This window comes from Python bivittatus, unplaced genomic scaffold (genome assembly GCF_059951505.1).
Source record: "Python bivittatus isolate LINGU-HERP-01145 unplaced genomic scaffold, Pbiv_v1 ctg000020_np1212, whole genome shotgun sequence".
Lineage (NCBI taxonomy): Eukaryota > Metazoa > Chordata > Lepidosauria > Squamata > Pythonidae > Python > Python bivittatus.
In genome coordinates this window covers 4,100,791-4,122,493 of record NW_028277030.1, presented here as the reverse complement: position 1 = coordinate 4,122,493, position 21,703 = coordinate 4,100,791, and the positions used below count along the sequence as shown (strand labels likewise).

At 36.7% G+C, this 21,703-nt stretch overlaps 1 protein-coding gene across 3 annotated transcripts in view; it reads right to left on the bottom strand.

The window, feature by feature from the left end:
- Window positions 1-541: 541 nt before the first annotated feature.
- The window catches only part of CLIC5 (CLIC family member 5), an 80,524-nt gene continuing 59,362 nt past the window's right edge, over window positions 542-21,703 (bottom strand). For all 3 annotated transcript variants that reach the window (XM_088133685.1, XM_088133689.1, XM_088133692.1), the window contains exons 5-6: window positions 14,626-14,807; window positions 542-11,249 (exon numbers count right to left, since the gene is read on the bottom strand). In XM_088133685.1, the coding sequence (XP_087989811.1) occupies window positions 11,082-11,249; window positions 14,626-14,807 (350 nt within the window). In that variant the 3' untranslated portion in view covers window positions 542-11,081. The remainder of the gene's footprint in view (window positions 11,250-14,625; window positions 14,808-21,703) is intronic.

The following is a 21,703-nucleotide window of genomic DNA, read 5'->3' as shown; positions in this document are numbered from 1 at the left end:
TATCAACAAGACCAAGCTATCCAGTAATAAAATTCCAATGTGAAACAATGACAACAACAGCAGGTTTGTGGCAAGGTTGATTTCTACTCAGCTTATGTTAAATAATGAATTTAACTTTTGTTCCCTTATTTATTTAAGCAGTCTCTGAATCAAGCTTGATGCTGGTGACTGTATGATGTATCCATGTAGTTTGCTTGACAATAATATGAAAGTTGTTTGCCATTCCCTTCTCCTGAGATATATTTTTAACTACCAGTCTAGCCAACAGCCCAACCTGATCCTTCCTTGCCTCTGAGCCCATTTGTGTGCAAATGTCAGGGCTAAAACCATCCTCTTCTTGTATGCTATCATTATTATGACTCCAAGGGACAGAAATTGTCCAACATTGTGTTACTCCAGCAGGACGCATTTTAAGGGCTCACAGCATTTGGCCATTTCATCTGATATGCAACTAAGATTGGTCAATTCCTTCCCTTCCAACTGTCAGCAGTGCTCATAAAACCACTACCCAAAGCTGTTAGATCTCATTTTATTTTCTTTGTTGATAAGTAACCATTTTTTTCTTATCAGTCTTAATTACAAACAGTAATTTAGAAATGGCTATATATAGCTCAACTGCATCACCCATTCCAGAGCAGAGGCCTATATTTCACTTAGAAGGAAACTTATTATACACAGATACGGGGTGTTCAACTTTTAGCTCTTGGTTTCTTCCTTAGTTTGCAATACATTTTTCAGGTCACAACTTTGCTTATCCCTCCTAAAAGTAACTCCTAACAAAACTATCAGAGAGACATTTTTACAATAATTAATATAAATATTTTAACTACCCAGATTTTCTCCAATTATATTTACTTTTAAGCTTTATAAATACACAAGCTGGAACATGATAGCCAACAGGAACAGGTCTATATCAGCTACAAAAATATTTTCCATTATCAGCCACAGCAATTAATTTCCCCATAATAAATTCAATCCATCTCCCACCTGCTTAAACCTCCAAGTTTAATACATGCTCCTGTTATGCTTTTTGTGTTGTTATAAAATGGAGTTATGCTGTTGTTATAAATAGAAAATATGACTGGTGACAAGTGCTGCACATCACTTTAGAATCAAGCCAACTTAGAACGTGCTGTAGGCATCTATTATCTCTGATTGACTGGTAGCCAATTTGCCGTGCTTACTTTCTAAATAATATTTCATAATGTTCTACAGCAGCAAAAGTTTCACATATGTTGGCAGTAAGGAGGCCTGGAAATTTATTGATAAACATTTTTTCTTATCAGACTTAATTACAAAGAGTAATTTAGAAATATATATATATATATATATATATATATATATATATAGTATATCACCCATTCCAGAGCAGAGGCCTATATTTCACTTAAAAGGAAATTCATTATACACAGATATGGGGTATTCAATTATTAGCTGTTGAGTTCTTTCTTAGTTTACAATACATTTACAATTTGGCATTGCTCAGCAGTTTTCATTAGAGATGGGCCCACAGGTTCCAAATGAAATAAAATACTCCTATGATTAAGTGGCTATTAAGAGAGAAAATTATATTACTAAACTGTATTTTTAAAAGTCCAGAGCCTCTGAAAACAGTATTGAAAATTTCTATTAACTTTGAGCATGCTCAGAGTTACTTCTTTCCATTAGTGTAAAAGACCAGACAGATTACATTTATAGCATTTTTTTTCAAGCTAGAATATCTGTTGAACAATATTTAACATTTCTTGGCCAACTCCTTCATATGGATTAGTTTTGTTACAGCCAAAAAAAAAAAAAGTGCATAAGTGAAGTGAAGAATATTTTCCCAAGAGTATACTATAATTAGTAACTTTTATCATCGTTCAGAGTTTGCCAAGCACTTGAAAACCAACCATCCATATATTTTGCAACTAGAATAATCTCAGTTTAAGATAAGAAATTAATAAATCCATGTTAAGGTGCGATTGTATAATCTCTAAGGGGACATCTCAGATATTCTAGGATTATTCAGAGTTCACACCCTGAGGTAGGAAATCCATGTTGGAAAAGTTATTCTCCCCTGTCTTATTTTTCATGAAACGGACAGAAATGTCCAGTTCCTGAACAAAATCTGTTCCACTTGGCTTCACATTAATAAGGGACATTTTTCCCCCAAATAGTTGCCAATCACACTAAAACACTTATGTCTGTCTCTGTATCATATTTATTTTGTTTTACAGCCTTTATTACTTTATTTCTGTACCTTTTCTATAAACAATGAAACATGTGAATTAATTGTATAATAACAGTGATATTCATCTGCAGGATGTTGGTGTTTCTAAAGTTGTATTAAGATAAGAAATCACTATAATGCTTCAGTTCTGGTATTGTTATAGGGATCAGGAGACTCTAGCCCTCCAGATCTTGCTGAACTACAGTTCCCAGGGTCCCTTGCCCTATAGCGCCTACCACATGCAGTCAGTCAGTTTATTAGAAATAAAGTGCCACATAACTCTCAAAAGTTTGATAGAAATATTTTGGGAAGCCAACCATGGTGCCTTTTAATTTTTTTAACCTACAAGGTGGGAATAGTATATAACTTCTTGTGTTACAGAAGCTGTCTGAAGCTGTTTAATAAACATCTATTATTTCTGGAAAGTTTAGAACATTTAAAAATGGCTGGATCTTATGCCATTGAGGGCTTTCTGTTTCATGCTCCATCTCTCATAATGACTGGAAAATTATTTGGCAATATCCTGATATACCATGGCACCTCAGTTCTTATTTTGCAGTAAATTATTTCTATCTTCCAGCAATCTGGCCATTAATTTTTTGTATATTTCCATTAAAATATTTTAAATACAATCCCATATGTTGCTGTCCCAAAATAAGAACTTCTGGGTTCAATAGGAAAAATCCAAGAAAATACATCTTTTGACATTTTTCTGTCTTCTTGATTTGCCTTTCTGTGCCTGTTTTGCCCCTGTCATGCATTTCAGAAGCAGGGCCCTAAGAATAAAGTCCCATTCTTGCCAAGGTCATTCAAAAGACATCAGTCCCTGTCAGCAGCTGCGCATTCAGTTTGACCACCCACCAGGGAGAAAGCCTTGGTTTGTAGTCCTATATTCTTGTATGCTTCCACATGAGTTAGGTCCTGGCTCGTTTGGAACCCAGTGCTTGAACAAGTCACAACTTTCCTTCTGCATTTGTCTCCCATCGGACAGAAGGAGACTTTCAGAAGATTAGGTCACTAGAGCCATGTGGAGAATAATCCAAATCACTCCCATGCCGAGTGCTTCAGATAATATAACTTGTGAATGGGATGGATTTCTCTCTTAAAATGTACACAAAACCTAATATAATACTCACATTAGATCTTTAAATTGCCTTAGGTTATAATAAGTAAAGTATCTCCAGTTATACTCAAAATAGGTTATTTCAGTTCCTCTGTACTAGGGTTTTGGTTGCTCATTTTACTAAATCCATCTGATAGTGACTAGTGTATGATCTACATACAAAATAGCTCTAATACTTAGTTTGTGAGTATCTTGTATGATTATACTTCCAAAATTAAAAAAAGTTGTAAAATGAAATTTAGATTTCCTGGAACGACAGTTTCTTTCTGAGTCAGACATGACACTTCAGATATAAGTAATCTATTGTTTTCCAACTAAGAATGAAACCCCATCAGAGATAGCATTATTTGCTGTGGACAACGAAATTTCTTTTTATAGAAAACTACAGTTACTTTTCCTTGCTGGTAGTATTTTCTCCTCTAAACAAACTTTACTTTTCAAATCATATTTGGATCAGGGATCTGTGATTAAGAACATTAATAGAGTTGGAGTCCAGTGTCATTCTGCCTTATCCATGATCTTGTTATATAAACTTATTTATGTTGTGCAGGTAGTCCTCGACTTACAACCACAATAGGGACTGGAAAATTCATTATTAAGTAGTGTGGTTGTTAAGCGAGATATCACATGACTGTGACTTGCAACCTTCCCTGCTGGCTTCCCCATTAACTTTGCTTGTCAGAAGCCAGCTGGGAAGGTTGCAAATGGTGATCACATGACTGCAGGATGCTGCAACCATCGTAAATGTGTGACAGTTGCCAAGCGCTTGAATCACGAACACGGGACTGCAGGGACACTGTGATGGTTGTAAGTGTGAGGACCAGTTGTAAGTTACCTTTTTCAGTGCCATTGTAACTTTGAACGATCACTAAATGAATGGTTGTAAGTCGATGGCTACCTCTAATTGATTACTGACTTTGATTAATAATTTTCAGCATATCTGTTACAGCCTCTTGTTGTTATGGCATGGTTTGAAAGTGAAAAATTTGTCATTCAGTAATATTCTTCTTGTACATACAGCACTTTCTTCCACCTATGGGTTCATATTTAACTTTCAGACTAAATACTATAACACTGGACTACAGTAATCATTGTTATCACGGGCTTCTAAGTATTTGGATTCATTGAATATCTCTCAAAATGTCTTATATATATAAAAAAAATATTGTTGATGCAAATATTATACAAGAAGAATATCTAAACATTGAGGCTGTATTAGAGATCTACTTCCTACATTTATAGAGGTCCATATTCTCCTGTTTTTCATTAAGGTAATGAAAGTCATTTATTGAATATATATATATAGAGAGAGAGAGAGGGAGGGAGGGAGGGAGATAGAGATAGAGATAAGATATAGAGATAGATGAATCAGAGTTAATTATTGATGCAAAATAATGTCAGCCCAACTCATGGCATTGCCTCTACTGAGGATCTCAAATTGGGGCAGAAAACCAGTTTGTGGCTCAGGCAGAGCCTTCATAGTTTTTAGGCATTTTCTCTTCACCATTAACGGGGAACCACAGGAACCCTAATGGTCTTATGATGACATCACTGGAGGATGTGAGACTATACTCCTCTACATGTTATCTGACAGTAAGCTCCATTGAACTAAATAGGACCTACTTCTTAGTAGACATTCATAAAAGTAGATTGTAAAAATGCATTCCTATGCATCTTTACTCAGAAACAAGTTACACTGGCTGAGTCCAATTATGGTGTTGGAAGGAGCTTGGCAGTTGGAACTACTGAGTGAGTTAGAAAGTAAACACAGCTTCATGGATTCTCCAAATATACATACAAGAAAAATGCACAGCATTAGAAAGTTGTTCAAATCTTGGGACTGCATATTTCCAGGAATTCAACTTCCTTAAAAAATCAGATAGTGCTATACCACCTTAAAGACCAACAGATTTATTATACTAAAAGCTTTCATGGACTGGAGTCCACTTTCCCAGATGTGTCTGAAGTGGACTGGAGTCCACAAAAAGTATGCTATAACACATCTGTTAGTCTTTAAGATGCCAACATGTGTTTTTATTGTTGTTGCCGTGACAGGCTACAGAAACCCCATGGAAATCCTTGCAAAAGGTGTTTACCATGGAACTTATTTCAAATTCCTTGAAATGTTATGGCCTGGCTTTTTAGATATCCTAGACTGTCAACAGCTCAAGTACTCCATCAGAAAAAGGTGTTCACTAGCAGTTTTTAAGCTAATACAAAAACAGAGATCAATGTGGATCCCAGTTAGGAATGAAATACTGTGTGAAGTTCTAGTGTCTTTGAAACAAATATCTAAGAAATGTTTGGCTACAATTGACATTTTTACAGACATTTGGTCTGCATTTTCTGAAACATCAATGATTAAATCCATATTGTTGGCTACTTTCCCCTCTGATCTGCATCTTTCTTTACATCTTGTGAGAAATTTATGAACAAAGTTATTGTTAATCCATACTGTCTGTCTCACCATTTAGATTCTTTTCAGAAATCTTACTTTGCCAATATAGATAAACAATCTTCAGCAGGATTAACACATACTACTTCACATTCAGGAAAGGAAAGGAAAGGAAAGGAAAGGAAAGGAAAGGAAAGGAAAGGAAAGGAAAGGAAAGGAAAGGAAAGGAAAGGAAAGGAAAGGAAAGGGACATAACAAGGAGTTGAAGTTCTGTCTGAAGTCAATCAAAAGCTGGAAATAAACACATGTTAGAACATGTGTATATTTCCCCAATTACTATCTAAGCCTTTGGGATATGCTGAATTGGGTAGCCATTTTTAAGAAAGCTAGTTCCCCATAAAAATTAGTTTAAATTCATATTTTTAATAGCTTGCTCCAACAAAGAAGCAAAAAAATGTGAAAATAGTACCAGATCTCAAATCAGAGCACTAAAAACTCAAGCATAGTATTCAGTATTTGAATCACAGGAACCATGGTTTACTTAATTATTGGAATGGCATTACAGTAGCTGTTTACTAAACATACAGTAGTGTGTACTGTAGCCAATTCTGACTTGTGTGTGTAAGACTAGGATCTTAACTTTCTCTTAGCAGCATAAAATATACTTCGGGCCTTTAGCAGATAATTGTTGTGGAACAGGATGACTGTAACATAGTTGTTATTAAAAGTAAAAAATAAATATGCACCCCCACCAACTGTCAACATCATTCATTTAATTTAGTTTACCTTTTTCTGCCAGAGGAATAACACTCACACTTTTTAGTACATGCATGCTTCCTCAACAACTGTACACCTAGCAGTTCCATGTTGTTCATGTTAAACTTGTGAAACTGCAATACACAGTTGTTCTCATTCCAATAAACTGGATGAAGGGATGTTTAAATCTGAGATGAGATGAGATGAGATGAGATGAGATGAGATGAGATGAGATGAGATGAGATGAGATGAGATGAGATGAGATGAGATGAGATGAGATGAGATGAGATGATGAGATAGTGAAGCAGCCAGTTTTTAGGAATATTAAAGTTTCTGGCTCAGTTAGTGGACAAATCTGGGAAAATAGCTAAATAAAGAGAACCAGGTGGACAATAACTTATATTTCAAGGAAGAAAGCTTTGACATTCGAGGAAGAGGAGAATAACAGCTAGGAAGTGAGAGAATTAGAGGATTTGGTAGAAATCTTTTGTGCTCTTCACTCAATGATATATTTAGATTTCTGATAGAGTAGAAGGAAGTAATATGTATAAAGTAAAGAGATTATCAGATGTTTTACAGACTTCAGAACTCCTTGTATCAGCAGCCAATTGCATGATAAATGGCTAGGCAAGGCTATCAAAATCAGCAGAGGGAGGGCTGCTTCCAAGAAGTGCTGAAGGACATTTTAAAATTATAGCTAGGATAATAAGCATTCCTTCCATGGCTGGAAGAGCTTCTTCCATTCCCAGAAGGCCTTAGAACAGAGTTGAGGAACTTCCTGACCCTCAGAATGTAGCTGGACACCTGCAGTCATTACCCATATTAGTGAATGTGAAGGAAGCTGGGAGTCCAATAACATCTGAGAAAGAAAAGGGACATAAATTCCCCAACCCTGCTTTCAGTTCAGCCGAGGACCCTGTGAGTAAAAGTTTTGACAAATGTCTTTTCTGCCTGAGAGGCATTTTTGAAGATTTCCCTCCAAAGGGGCTTCAAGGAAAGCTTCAGGGGACAGGAGGAAATACAGACTGCTTAACCTGCCTATGGCTGCTTGTTGGAAGGAAGTATGAGCATTCCTGAGAGTGGGATCAAGAATGAGTGAAACTCTGTTACTACTATAACAGAGAGTTATTTAAGAAAATACATGATGGGAATAGGCAGTTATCTAGTTACCTAGATAACTATGTAGATAACTACGTGCTATCAGAGTTCAAGGGAGAAGAAGTGATCTGAGATCAACAATATTTTAAACCAACAACAGGCAGTGTGGTAGACAAAGAGGGAATCCAGAGAAAATCTCTACACTCCAAAGGTTGGGAGGTACTGAAGAGTCAATGCCACTGACTTTGCATTTTAATCCTCTCTCCTCTGCTTGTTTTTTTCAGACAGTGCTCAAGCAAAGAGGCAGTCTTAATTCCAACCAAAGGGGAGCTGATTCACATATTAATGTAATTAATTTGATTCCTTATCCCTTGATCATATATGGACAAGCGTGTGAACTTTTTGGATTGAATCAATTTTCTTGGTCTTGGGGGAAATAAAAATTATAACTATGCCAATTAATTTGTGTTTTCTCATTTCATACACGCAAGCCTTCACTTGATATCACAAATAATAAGTCAGTAGCCTTAAGTTACAAAAGCCTAACTGATTAGCAATTTCAGAAGTGGAGCTTGGTATTAAAAAAGGAGAAATACTGATATCGCTATTATTTACATTTTTAAAAAGGCCATGCTTATTATAACAGTTTTATAGGATCAACTGTTTCTGAATGCTCATTTGGAAAAGCCTGCAGCATCCCTTCATATATTTAAAATAGAAATAATTCCAATCTGGTTTCTCTTCTTTTTTACATGAATAGATTTTTGTGATCTCACTAGACTTTTCTGGCAATTACTTGTATTTTCTGAGCCAGCTGATTTCTCAGCAGTTTCTCGATCAGGAGCCATTGCCCTCTAGTCTAGCCTGTCTTTAATTTGTCCATTCAGAAGGAAAACTGGAGAGTTCATGGACTTTCAAAAAAGGCATTACAAAGTTCAGTGAAAACAAAATGCTGGATATAAAAAATGGACACAGTACAACTTTATTTTATGCAGCCAAGATTTTGGATGGAAAAGCTCATTTTAAATTATTGTGAATTCCAGAGGAACTTCATTGCAATCAATGGGAAGTATAAGAGAATTGCATCAGAGTAAAAGGAGAAGCTGATGGAATCTGTGCTGTCTTAGCTTGCTTACATAACTGCAATGTTAGGGCTATTTCTCCAGCTACTAAAAAAAAACAAAAAACTTTTGAATCCTTAGATGTTTCAAAGAAAGGCTTTTACTGTGCCAGCTCCATGCCTTATTAATAGAATTTATGGGTGTAACCATCACCTCTCCCATTCACACTGCTTTCCATTGTTTCTATTATCTTTTTGCTTTCCACAGAAATATCACTTAAGCAGAACAAGATGAAATCACTATATACTGTGTTTCATTGCCAGCCTACAGAGCCCTCTGTATGGAAATATCCTCAGGACGCATCACTTTTTGAAGGTTGAGGGTTGTACTTGGTCTTGGGAACACACTGGGGCTGCACTTTTCCTGGACCAGGAAAAAAATATGGCAGAATGAATGAATGAAAATATATTCATTCATTCATTCATTTATTCATTCATTCATAAACACACACACATACACACACATACACAAACACTTAAAATGTAAATTAAGTTAAAACTAAATTAATTTGATAACATTTATTTAATATTATTTTAATCCTCATGTAATTTTTTAAAAATCCTTTCCCACACACTGAAAATTCGAATTCGGAACCAACTTTGGGAGGGGACCTGGGCACAGCATCCAAGGCTTTCAGATGGTCCATGGCAATTCACTTTAGTTTTACATAAAAACAGATATATTTCAATATATCTGCTCCTTGATATCTGGAATTGTGCATACTTATTTATCGCATATATATTCCATCATATATTTTCACAAGACTGGAGAGCATGAATGTGATTTCTTCTGATCTGCCCCTTGAACTTCACAGCTGGCTGGGACGTGAGGCCAGTTTCCTAGTCTTATACACCACATCACTTATGTATACGAGCCTGGTCTCACATAAAACATTTACCATTATTTTACAAACAAAAATCTTTCTTTTTCTGTATGGCTTAAAGAAAATAATAGAAAAATTGAATGTCTCCTTTATTGAAGTTAAAGGAGTGCAAGTGGATGTTGTCCAACTTACTTGGCAGTCCTGCTATATCATATTCAATTTTTTCTCTTGCAAAGTGCCAGAGAATATGAACTACAACCTCTACATTTCATTACAAGAAAATAATACAGTGGTGAGCAATTGACAGAACAAAGCAGTCATTGTCTTAAAGCACAACTCTTTCTGCAAAGGCTGCATGTATCACAAAATAATAAAGTTCAGAACATTTGTGAGATCACTGAATGTATCATGATATAAAATAGGATGGACTGAGGTTAGCTACCAGTGTGAGGTCATTTGTTATATATCTGTCAACATGGAAATGCAGAGACAAAAAATAGCAATGTTTTGGGGAATTCTTATGCAGCATCTAGCATTATTGGGAGAAATCTTGGCATGCTCCTGATGATAGCTTGATTCGGAATCTGAATTTACTTATCTTTTTAAGATGAACTGGGTCCCTGTTCCTTCTATCACTCCTTCTAACATCTCCCAAGTCATGAAAACACATAAACATTTTGAATCACTATTTCAGTGCTTCAGTCTTTGACATGGAAGAAAAGCAGATGCGTGAACATCTCTAACTATAGTATTCACTCAGTCTTGTTCAGTGGCATTTTATTACTTTTACCTAAACATAGGTGGAAAGATTGTGCTTCCAAAGAGGCCTTTAAGCCTTTCTTTTGAACCTGTAGAGATGAGCAACCAGTACCACACCAGATATACTTGGGTTATGATTCCCATTAGCTTTAATACAGGCCATGCTATCTGGGGTGGATGGAACACATTTTGGAAGGCCCTAAGTTATGCTAAATAGTCCTTAAGCAACACTCTGCTTAAGATACACATTTTCTTACCGTCATCCCTATTTTCCCTCCAAATTTAAGGTTCCCAACCCTATTTGCAGTGTATTTGCAAACAGATCATAGTCATTGTACCTGAAAAAAGTTTGCAAAGAAACAAGGTAAAATTATATTTGCCTTTATATTTTTAGTCAAAGTATATGAATAAAATCAAATGCTATCAAAACACCGATCATACACTATTTATTCCAGTTTATTGGTAAATATTTCAGAAATGTTTTTTCCTATCCTTTACTATCCTACATTTTCTCTAGGAAAAGGGAAGGGGTTTTTTCCCTCCCACCACTCCAGCCAAATCATAAATAATAAAACATAATAGTTTGGAGTTCTGCTTGTGCTTTCTCTATTCCAAACTGTCTTCTCCCAGTATTTCATCAGTGACATATCACTCAAGATGCCATCTAGCAAAGTTACCAACTTTATCAAAGTTATCAAATACCCATCCATTCATACATACAAGTTTGAAGGCATTTATGGAGAAGCATCTATGAAACAGGAATTCTGTGGAGAAATGGATCTTGCTGATTCTGATTAGGATTTGCAAAGCCGTTTAGCTACTTCTGCATAAGCTATTTCAATCTCTTTGTCTGCAGCGCAAGTGTTGATGAATTCATCCCGAGCATAAGCATTGCTCAGGTATTGCCAAAGTCTCGTCATCTCTGCTGGGAATTCATAATTTCGGTATTTCTTTGTTACAATCTAGAATGAAGATGGAGGTTTTTATAAAAATTCTTGGTTTTATTAAACACAGTCAAAAGGAAATAACATTTTACAATGGCTTTCTTGAGCTTGACACAAGGATGAATTTTGCCATCGACCATGGTTATTTTTGTTTTAAAGTCACGATTAATGGTTTTATATGTTTATATCTTGGTTTTTAATTTGTTTTTTTATTGGATTGTTATGAGCTGCCCAGAGTCACTTAGGTGAGATGGGCAGCCATACAAATAAAATAAATAAATAAACAAATATACAATATCTATAATGAAAGAATAAGAGCCAGTTTGGTGTAGTGGTTAAGGCATCAGACTAGAAACCAGGAGATGGTGAGTTCTAGTCCTGCATTAGGCATGAACCCAGCTGGACGACTTTGGGCCAGTCACTCTCTCTTAGCCCTGGGAAGGAGGCAAGGGCAAACCACTTCTAGAAATATCACCTAGGAAGCTATAGGGATTCATCCAGGCAATCGCCAGGTGTCAACACTGGCTCAAGGGAACAACAACAACAAAAAAAAGGAAAATAAGAAGGTAGTACTGCTAATATGAAATTATGAAATTATTATAGGTCAGATTTGCTTATACATACATGATGATGAGACCAATATGTCTGCATGAGCAGTAAGGGCGGACAGAATTACAAAACCAGTGTCATGCCATTGTAACCCAGCTACTCTCACCCTTTGTACACACATTGCTGTATCACATGCATGTACAAAGAGAGTAGGACTTGTGGCGCAACAGTGCTTTTGCTACTTTGATGAAACATTAATAGTACAATAAATTAGAAAATGTAAGACTAACCATGGACATGATGTATTAATTTTGATAGAAAAGAACTAAACCAGGAGAGAGTTAAGTATGTGCTTAATTCTGACAATGAAACCAGTAAGCCTTCAAGAGTCTTAACTAATAGTTTCAAATCAGTTTGACTAAATGATAATAGTATTAAATGTTTCTGTTATATATAATTATCTTTATCTATGGAAACCTCAGTAATTAGAAAACACATAGAATGAATACATTTAGACAGACTGGTTTACTTTACATAATTTATGTTCCTGAACAGCATGAAGAAGTGTCTGTGCTGAATTTACTTGCCAAATACCAATGTTAATTAGATGCCTTTTACAAGATCTGAAGTATCTTCTGCCCTATTTACATCTTTACACTATAAAATCCTTTAAATATGTATTGTGACTACAGAATGATAACCATGGTTCTGTATAATTTCAAGTAAACAGGTTTTGCCAATTATTGTGCATCCTCTGTTTTCTTTGATATGCCTCCATTTGCCACTACTGTCTAATGTGTGGGTAAATTGCATAATTTTCACAATAACTTTTATGTTCTCAATCATTCATCTTTTAATTTTTTCTCCTAAATTTCAGAAAGAAAATGCTTCACCCATAGAATGCTTTGAAACCTTTGGCTTATCTTTCACTGAAAAAAGCCTAAATGATGACCTTTGGCCTGTTCCAAAACATGAAGCCAAACCTCCCCCAAGCTCAACTCCTTCCAGATGTGTGGACTTAACTGACAGAATCCTCAACAAGGTCATGCTGGCTGAGAAATTCTTGGCACTGATGTTCACACATCTGGAGGACAGCTAGTTAAGGAAGGCTCTCTTAGCCATGCCAAAATGTTTGACATGACTTTCTATTTTAGTCCAGAATCTGCCATAAACTCCTGTAAAAATAGGTGTTCAGAGATTTTTCAAAATTGTATATCCTGGAAAGGTTATTTCAGTCTCATGTAAAAATATATTTAACTTGGAAAAATATGTTTGAATTATGAAGCTGCATGAATTATGAAGCCAGCATTTTCCAGGATGCTTCACTTGTCAAAAGGGACATAGAATTATAGAGATGGAAGGGGCCACTTAAGACATCAAGTCCAATCCTGTGCAGGACTTCAAACTGAAGTGTCTATAACAAATGGCTGTTTCACCTCTGTTTCAGTATATCCATTGAAAGGAAGCCCACTGCCTCTCTGAGTAATTAGTTCCATTATTTAATTGATCTTGTCACAAAATGTTCTTTACACCCTTCTGTTACTTGAAGAATGTTGTCGTATTCCAACACAGTGTTCTATTCTCAAGACTAAACATTCCAGTTTCTTCATTTTCTCTTCATAGGACTTGGCTACTAGTCCAATGAACATCCCTGTTCTTATCCCAGGGATGAAGAAATATCCCAGCAGAGAGTACAAAATTTACCTGCAGTTCTTCTGTCTGACCAGGACAGAATGTATCTGATGTATCTTCCCAGGTTGCTCAGTTCTGTGCCTCTATATGTTCTGTTCATCCCACATATGATTGAAGAATACTACTGATTTTGGTGATTATTATAATCACCATTATTATTGTTATGTTATTTTATTGCTTTTTAGGCTGACTTTTATTTATAGCTATAGATTTTAGGTGCATGCAGAGAGAGAAACAGAGAGAATTTTCTGGCTCTAAGGCCATAATAAAATTAAGATTAAGAACTATCCCTGTTCTACTTCCCTGAACTTGTTCCAATTTGTTTGGAACTTTTGTAAAGAGTAGTGGCCAGAACGGTATGCAATATTTCAGGTGGACTCTGACCACCTCAAATATTAAAGTGCCACTTCAAACATTAAAGTGCCTCTCTATAGATGTAGAACCTATATTTTTTTTCAGCCATATCACACTGCTGACTCATATGCAGTTTGGAAGTAAAATCTCCTTAGAATCAAGCACAAGTCCAGATGACTTAAAGGACACAGGTATACAGTTTTCTTGGCAATTATATGGAACTGTCTAGACTACAGCCCTGGTGTTCCATGGAGGTCTTCCATAAGAACATTATCTAGGAATTATCCTAGTTAAATTCTGAGGGCAGACAAGTTTCCATCTACAGATATTAAAATGCCTTTCCTTTCTCAAGCTCACTGCTTAATGGTGCAATAGTATTTGCTGAGTGGGAACTAATGGTAGGATATATTTTTTCTGAAGACACTCTTATTCCATCCGTGATAGGAAAAAATGGCTATTTAAATATTTGGATAGGCTTTGGGTAGATTGGCAGGCAGCACTGGAGCCAATTAGGGATCCATAACTATTGCTTTGAAAATCTCAAGTAGGATTAACAGCTGCGCTCCTCAATCAGTCCTCCTACTTCAGTATGTTTGGCTAGTGCCTTTATGAATAAAGTTGCTATAGGCTTACAGCTCTTCAGCTCATCCAAAGGAAACCTAATTATTTATGTAAGGCTATTCTGAACTTCTCTCTACTAATAGAAGTGGAGAACATGTAATATAACTGGACCTTGATAGCAACTAACTACTGTTGGCATTTGATTTTCAGGTCTATAATGAATATGAAAGCATTTCACCTTGACCACATGAAGCTTGGGCAGGAGGTTACAGTCAGCAAGGGTCAGCTCATCCCCATCAAGGAACTTGCGTTTTGACACTCTTTCCTCTTCTGAGTTGCTTGCATCTATCTCTTCGGGCAAAGGATTTCTCAGATAGTCATCCAGCTTCTTCAAAGCCTTTGTTAACCCTCTCTCAAGATCTTAATAATTAAAAAGAAGAAGCCATTAAAATCAACTTTATAGTGAGGTCTGTGGCAAAATGGAGAAAGATTTGAACCAGAATAGTGACAATGTGTAATGGTATGTGGGAATGATCTTGGGAGAAAGGGGGAAGAGATGGTGCCTAGGGAATGGTCAGATAAGAGACAGCATAGCCTGCAGCTGCATAGTGGGTGGTGCAAGAGGCTCAGAAGGGACCCTCCCTGAGTTTTGGGGCTGTAAAGGTGATGGTGGGAGAATTGTACTTTGAGACTTGCAAGATCAGTGTCAGCCTTACCAGGCAAACCAGACAGGAAACACATCCAGATAAGCTAATTCTACTTTATTGTAAAGCTACATTAACAGAATCTTGCAAGTCTGAAAGTACAATTCTCCCACTGTCACCTTTACAGCCTGAGGAGCATCATCTCTTTGCCCGGTCTCCCAAGGTCATTCCCACATACCATTACACAATGCCTGCAATATCGGAGTGGTCTAACCTATAAGCATCCACACTACTGTTGTCATGATTACCAATACTTTGAGTTGCCAAGGAATGAAAACAGAACACACCAAAGTAACATACAAAAAATGTAAAACACATTGGCTATGCAACTTTTTTTTTAAAAAAGTAAATCAAATTCAGGTCAAAACACAGATCAAATCAGTCAAATTGGATGAGGAAAACCTACCATAAACTTCAGTATTTTACTTACCTTATTAATTTATGGCCAGAGCCCAAAAACTGTACACAAGAAGAAGCAGGTTACAAAGGAAGATTAGCAATTAACTCTATAAATATTCTATATAATATAGAGTATATAAATAGTTTATAAAAGATTGAATAAAATAGAATAAAAAATATAGAAAATGTGTGTGTGTACTGACTTTTAACTAGCATAAAAGTCAGACCCCCAAGCTTTCTAATAGAAATTCCAACCAAGCAAAACTTAACTAACTTACAGTTAGCAGGGAATGTTGCATGTAACATGGATATAACTAAGGCTGGTAACCTACTGAATACATCTCTATGGTATTAAAAAGCATTATGTGGAAGCCTTGATTGACCAAGGCTATGATTTTTGTGGAAGTTAAATTCTATGGATCCCTCTGGTGATGACTATAGTATATGGAAGATTGTGAATTGAAATGTAAGAATAGTAAATGGTAAAGAGCATAAATTAACACATGAAATGAAAAAAGCAGAAAATATTTTGTGACTGTGTAACAAAGAAAAATGGGAAGGATGTAACAGTGAAGATGATCTTATCTTGTAGAGTGGAGTTGATGAAAATAGGCAGAGAAACTTTCATTATGAATAAAACAGCTAACTTGTATGTCAGAAAGTAATAAATTGGTATCCTCTAGATTGTAATGGGAATGTATCAGATTAGGAATCCATAGGTTGATAACAATTCTATGTTACAGTCCAGTGAATGATGATTATGGAAGAACCAGAAACTAGTTTTGAGAAAACCTGTTCAACATTCTGAATGAATCCCATGCGGGGGGGGGGAGATTCTGTTAGATGAAATAACAAATGGGTGGGAATGAGAAAGAGAGTACAGATTGGGCTATTTGGAGACCCAAGGATGAATACAAATGGTGATTGGGAGAATTTGCTTAGGAGATGGTTTGTTTGTCTCGGATATAAGCATAAACCTATTAATATATACATATGGCAAAGGAATGGATATAAATCTAAAAGCATGATTGATTTGATTGTTTATGATGAAAGACTGAGGGAACTGGGGAAGAAAGAACCAGGGGCAACAAGAGATTCTGAATGTGGAGTATACCATTTTGTTAAAGTTGCAAGATTGGATCTTGGGAAAAGTTTTTTTTAAAAAAAGAATGAATGAAACTGGAGTGAAAGCAGAGCTATTGCAAAAGGAGAGAGTCTTGAATGAAAAGCATCAAAAGATAGATTAATCTCTCAACATAATGAATACAAAGTAAACATAAAGAAGATGTAGCAGCTGCTTGGAACAGAATGCTCTAGAAGTGCGCAGGGTTACACTAAAGAGAAGAATGAAAAAGAATGTTTGGTGGAATGAAGTGAAAGAGGATGTGGATACGAAAAAATGCCTATAAGAGAACAAATGCTGCAAATAATGAATAAAATATTTTTTAGTGTGTATAGAGAGAACAAGATCATTACAAAAAACTAAAAGAGAGCAAGGAATGGTTAAAATTAAGAGGCAGAGAAAAGGCAGAGCAATTTGATGGAAATAAAAAATGCTTTGGAAGTGGCTAAAGAGAGCTAAACAAGGAATCTTAAACAAGGTGAATGGAATTAAAATAAAAGTGATGAAATTGGGATGAAACTGAAGTTTCTGAAGTTTCAACTGAAGCAGAAAGGAGTCTTTTGGAGATTTATATAAAGATGGTAATGAAATGTCAAAGGATGGAATTGAAACAAATGCTATAAATGCTAATATTTGGGGGGGGGCATGAAAAGTAACTCATAAATGATGTGAAAATGTGGATATATGTAAGCCTGCAGATGTAGATAGTAATTTGTCAAATGCTAAAATACGGATATGGTTTGTTCAAGCAGTGGCTGTGTGACTTGGTTAACACGCGTGTGAGGGATGAATCTGTGCTTGATGATTGAAAGAATGTTGTCACTGTTGTCCTATTCGGAGGGGAAAGCCAAAGTGAATACAAAAACTACATGGGAATTAGGTTGTTACATGTGCTTGGGAAGACGTTTGGAAGGATTCTGATCAAAAGGGTATAAGAGGTGACAATGGGCAAAATTTGGGAAGTGCAGTATGTCTTTATGCTAAGCAGAGGGTGTGCAGACCAAATTTTTGCTCCTCAGTGGGTCACTAAAATGTTTGAATATGAGAAAGAAATTTTATTGTATGTTTGTTGGTTTAGAGAGAATTATGATAAAGTGAATGGGGATAAATTATGGAACATTGCCCAAATATGGAGTGAAGGTTGGTTGCGGAATACAATAAAAGCAATGGGAGCAAAATATGAACTTAGTACGAGAATGGAATACTATGTAAATAAATTAAAAAATACCAGGGAAAGTTGTGTGTTGTCCTTTGGCTTTTTAATGTATTTACAGTATGACAAATGTCAAAATGAATTATTGTAGTGAGGGTAGAGGTGTTTCGGGTGTGGACAGAAACATGCATGTACTTTTAGATGCATGCTTTTTCAGTGAGAATAATGGTTTGCAATGAATGTTACACAGACTGTATAATGTAACAAGGAGCATGGACTTACATATCAATGTATCAAGGACCAAGTAGTTGTATTTAACAGGGAAAATGGAGTGGACAACTGCAAGTCATGTTAAATGTCAAACAACCCTGAGTGAGATGGGCAGTGACTAAATTTGAAATGTAAATAAATAAATAAGTAAAGTAAAGTAAAGTAAAGTAAATAAATGAATCTGTGTACCTTGGTAGACTAAACATGGGAAAATGGATGGAAAAATGTTAAGATGTGCAAATGTAGAAAGACTGTGGATGGTATATGGTCTGTTCTGAGGAATGAATGTTTTTCTAAAGAAGTAAAAATGGCTTCTGCCCACTTTGTTACATGAGAACGAGAGTTGGATGTATCAGGAGAAATGTAAAAGGAAGTTGTATGCAATGGGAATGGGGTCCTTAAGAAATATGCATGGTAAAACAAGGATGGGTTAAGAATGAATGATGCTGAATGAATGTGGACTGAATGCAAGAGCAAGTGATTAATATTAAAGAAGTACATTCAGGTGGTTTGAGAGAATGAATAAGGATTGAATCATAAAACAAATATATGTTCATTCCGCAGCTGGAAAATTTTGCCACCCTACTCTGATCCCCCCTCTGATATTGTACTTCCTTTGAGGGAAAATGTATTTCCACTCTGCCATAAGAGTCAGCCAGCTGAAAATGTTGGAGTATTCAAAATAACCAATCTCCTTCTCTGTGATTTTGGTAGCCTTCTGTTAGAGCCGATGTCAAGACCTATGTTTGTTGTTGCCGCATCAGTTACCATGCCAAGCTTCCCAGCAACAAACTGGCTGGATGTTGTATCCATTCCCTCCTTGCAGAGGCCTTGGGATGTAGTTTCCTTGGATTTTATTACTCACCTACCACGTGCCAAGGGCCTGGATGCCATTCTGGTGGCAGCTGATCTTTTTCCACAATTCCTTCCCTCCTCTCCTGAAATAGCTGATCTGTTTATTCGACAAGTTTTTTGAAACCTTGAGTTGCATAATCATCTCATTTCTGATAGAGGTACAGAATTCATGGCATACTTTTGGAAAACCCTAGTTCAACTATTGGATATAAATCTCCAGCTGCTTTCTGTTCATCACCCACAGTTATAGAAGCATCCACAGGGAGGGGTCAGGGGGGAATTATTAAAGCAGCAACATGCCATTGTGACACAAGCTTATGCTTTATTATTATTATTATTATTATTATTATTATTATTATTATTATTTTATATGGCCACTGAACTCACTCATGGTGACTCTGGACAGCTTACAGGAATAAAAATCCCAAATACAAAACCCACTACACCCACCCCACCCTGCTGGTACAACAACACATTTACACTAGCCACTTGATGGGCTCCGGATCAACCTGGGACCCCCAGGCCCACTCGCAAAACCATCTCTTCAGGGCCTTGTGGAAGAGCATCAAGGTGGGAGCCAGTGTTATCTCTGCGGGGATGATGTTCCACAGGGAGGGAGCCACCACGGAGAAGGCCCTTCTTCTTGGTCCCACTAGATGGACCTCCTTAATAGGGAGGACCCGTAACATACCCTGCCTCCCCAATCTGGTGGGTTGGGCAGATGAAACTGGGAAAAGGCAGTCCTTCAAATAATCTGGCCCCATTTATACATCTATTAAGACACTGCATGCACATATGAAAGGGGTAGAGTTTGCTTTATGATAGCATGATCCTTCTTCCATCACTTTGACAAAATGCTCCAATCCTGCAGATATTTCTCCATAGTTGGATGGAAAAACATAGAGGACAAATGCCACCTTAGAGCAATAATGCCATTGTTGAACAAATCACCAACAAGAAATTGGCCTGATAGTCCACCTATGGCTGAGTTTGCTTACCATAATTGGGTTCATGCTTCTACTCAGATGTTGCAATTTCAGGCCACCTTCAGTGACCGCTCATGCTTGGAAAAGTTGGAAGGCCAAGAATTTACATCCTGGAGCAGGCATGTATAGAGCTTGATTTCTGTGTTTAGCAGTGGGCAAATCTTCTATGCATACATAATTACTATCTTGTCTGCAATAAAGCAACTTGTCTAGCCATACCAGGTCTGTGAGCTTCTGCTGCAAGCAAATTCCCGAGTAAGAGGTTTTGTGTTGGGAAAGATTTATTACTGAGCCAGGCATGAAGTCTGCCAATTCCAGCCTAAATAGAAATTTAAATCCAGATTTCTATGGCTGTAGTCCAAAATTCTATCATTGCCTGACATACTGGACATACTACTGCAATTCTGGGTCCTCAAGACTGCAACAATAAGCTTCTGCCTTATGCAGATTAAGCACCACTGGGATATTGCATCTGTACTGCATTATAGAGTTGTTATTTTTGGACATATTTCAAAATGCAAACTAGGTTTCATTTCCCTTTCCAGGACTGCCTTCTCTTTCTAAAATATGATTATGCAAAATGCCTTCTTCGCATAAAAAGGAGCACTGATACCAAGTGTATTATTTGTTTACCATCATTTCATACCAAACAATTTGAAGAGGAATATGTGATGCTACAATTCTAGCCACTGGAATGGTAATGTTTTACAAAGAACTTTCAATACCATACAATTGATCCGGCATCCAATTCACAATAGCAAGATGCTATATAAGAGTCATGACCAAGGTATCTCCCCTGCCGTGAAGATCCTCATTCATTCATAAACAAACCTGTATTAAGACTGGAATTCTATGTCCATTCACTTGGGCATGATTCCCATTAAAAAACATTAGCCATAATATCTGAATAATGCAATTATTTATCAGTAATTTTTAAATGGAAAAAACCCTGAAAGAAAAAGCCAAACTGAACTTCTAATTCAGATCTGAAATGATGCCAAAGTCTAAAATTAGATTATTAAAAAAAATCTATTGGCTTTGTTGAGGATCCAGGCTTAGAATGATTGATTTCAGGAGGCTCTTATACATAGAGCAGAATCCATAAAGTGTCATACTCATATTCATGCCTGAAGGGGCACACATGGTCTCTCTTATCTGGCTACTAATGAAACAATAAACCAGAAGAAATGGATATTTTAACAATTCTTGAAAAGCACCCAAGAATCAAGGAACAAGCAATCGGAAGCTCCTAGAACCCCTCCCCAAATTGTCCAGGGGTCTGAGCCTCTTGCTCAAGCACAAACAAAAATTGCTACAGCGAAGGCTATTCAGTAAAAGGAGAGGGAGAGGCTCAGCTCTAACACTCAGCCACCGAATGGCATTTTGCCCGGGTTTTTGGATGCAAAGTTTCATTCTGGAGGCAGAAGTTAAGCCGAGCAAAGCATTAGTGTGTGGAGAGATAAAAACTGACAAACTAAAGAGGTCAAGCTGCAGCCGGTGATCTACTTTTTCTACAACTGCATCCTATCCATGAACATTAATGTTTGCGTATGTGTGTGTGTGTGTGCTCACATGTGTAGGTGTATCCTTTCTAAATTTAATTTTTAAAACCTAACAACATTGAAAATCTGGATCAGGCCAAAAACTCATCACGTCCAGGATTCATTTCTCCATCTCACAGTGGCCAGCCAAATACATTCAGGAGGTTCACAGACATGGACAGGCAGCCTCTTCCATCTTCAGTTTCTAGCAACTAACATTTAGAATGGGCTGCCTGTGATTTCAGAGACAGCAGTCCACCTTCAGGGCCCTGCTGTTTTTCACGG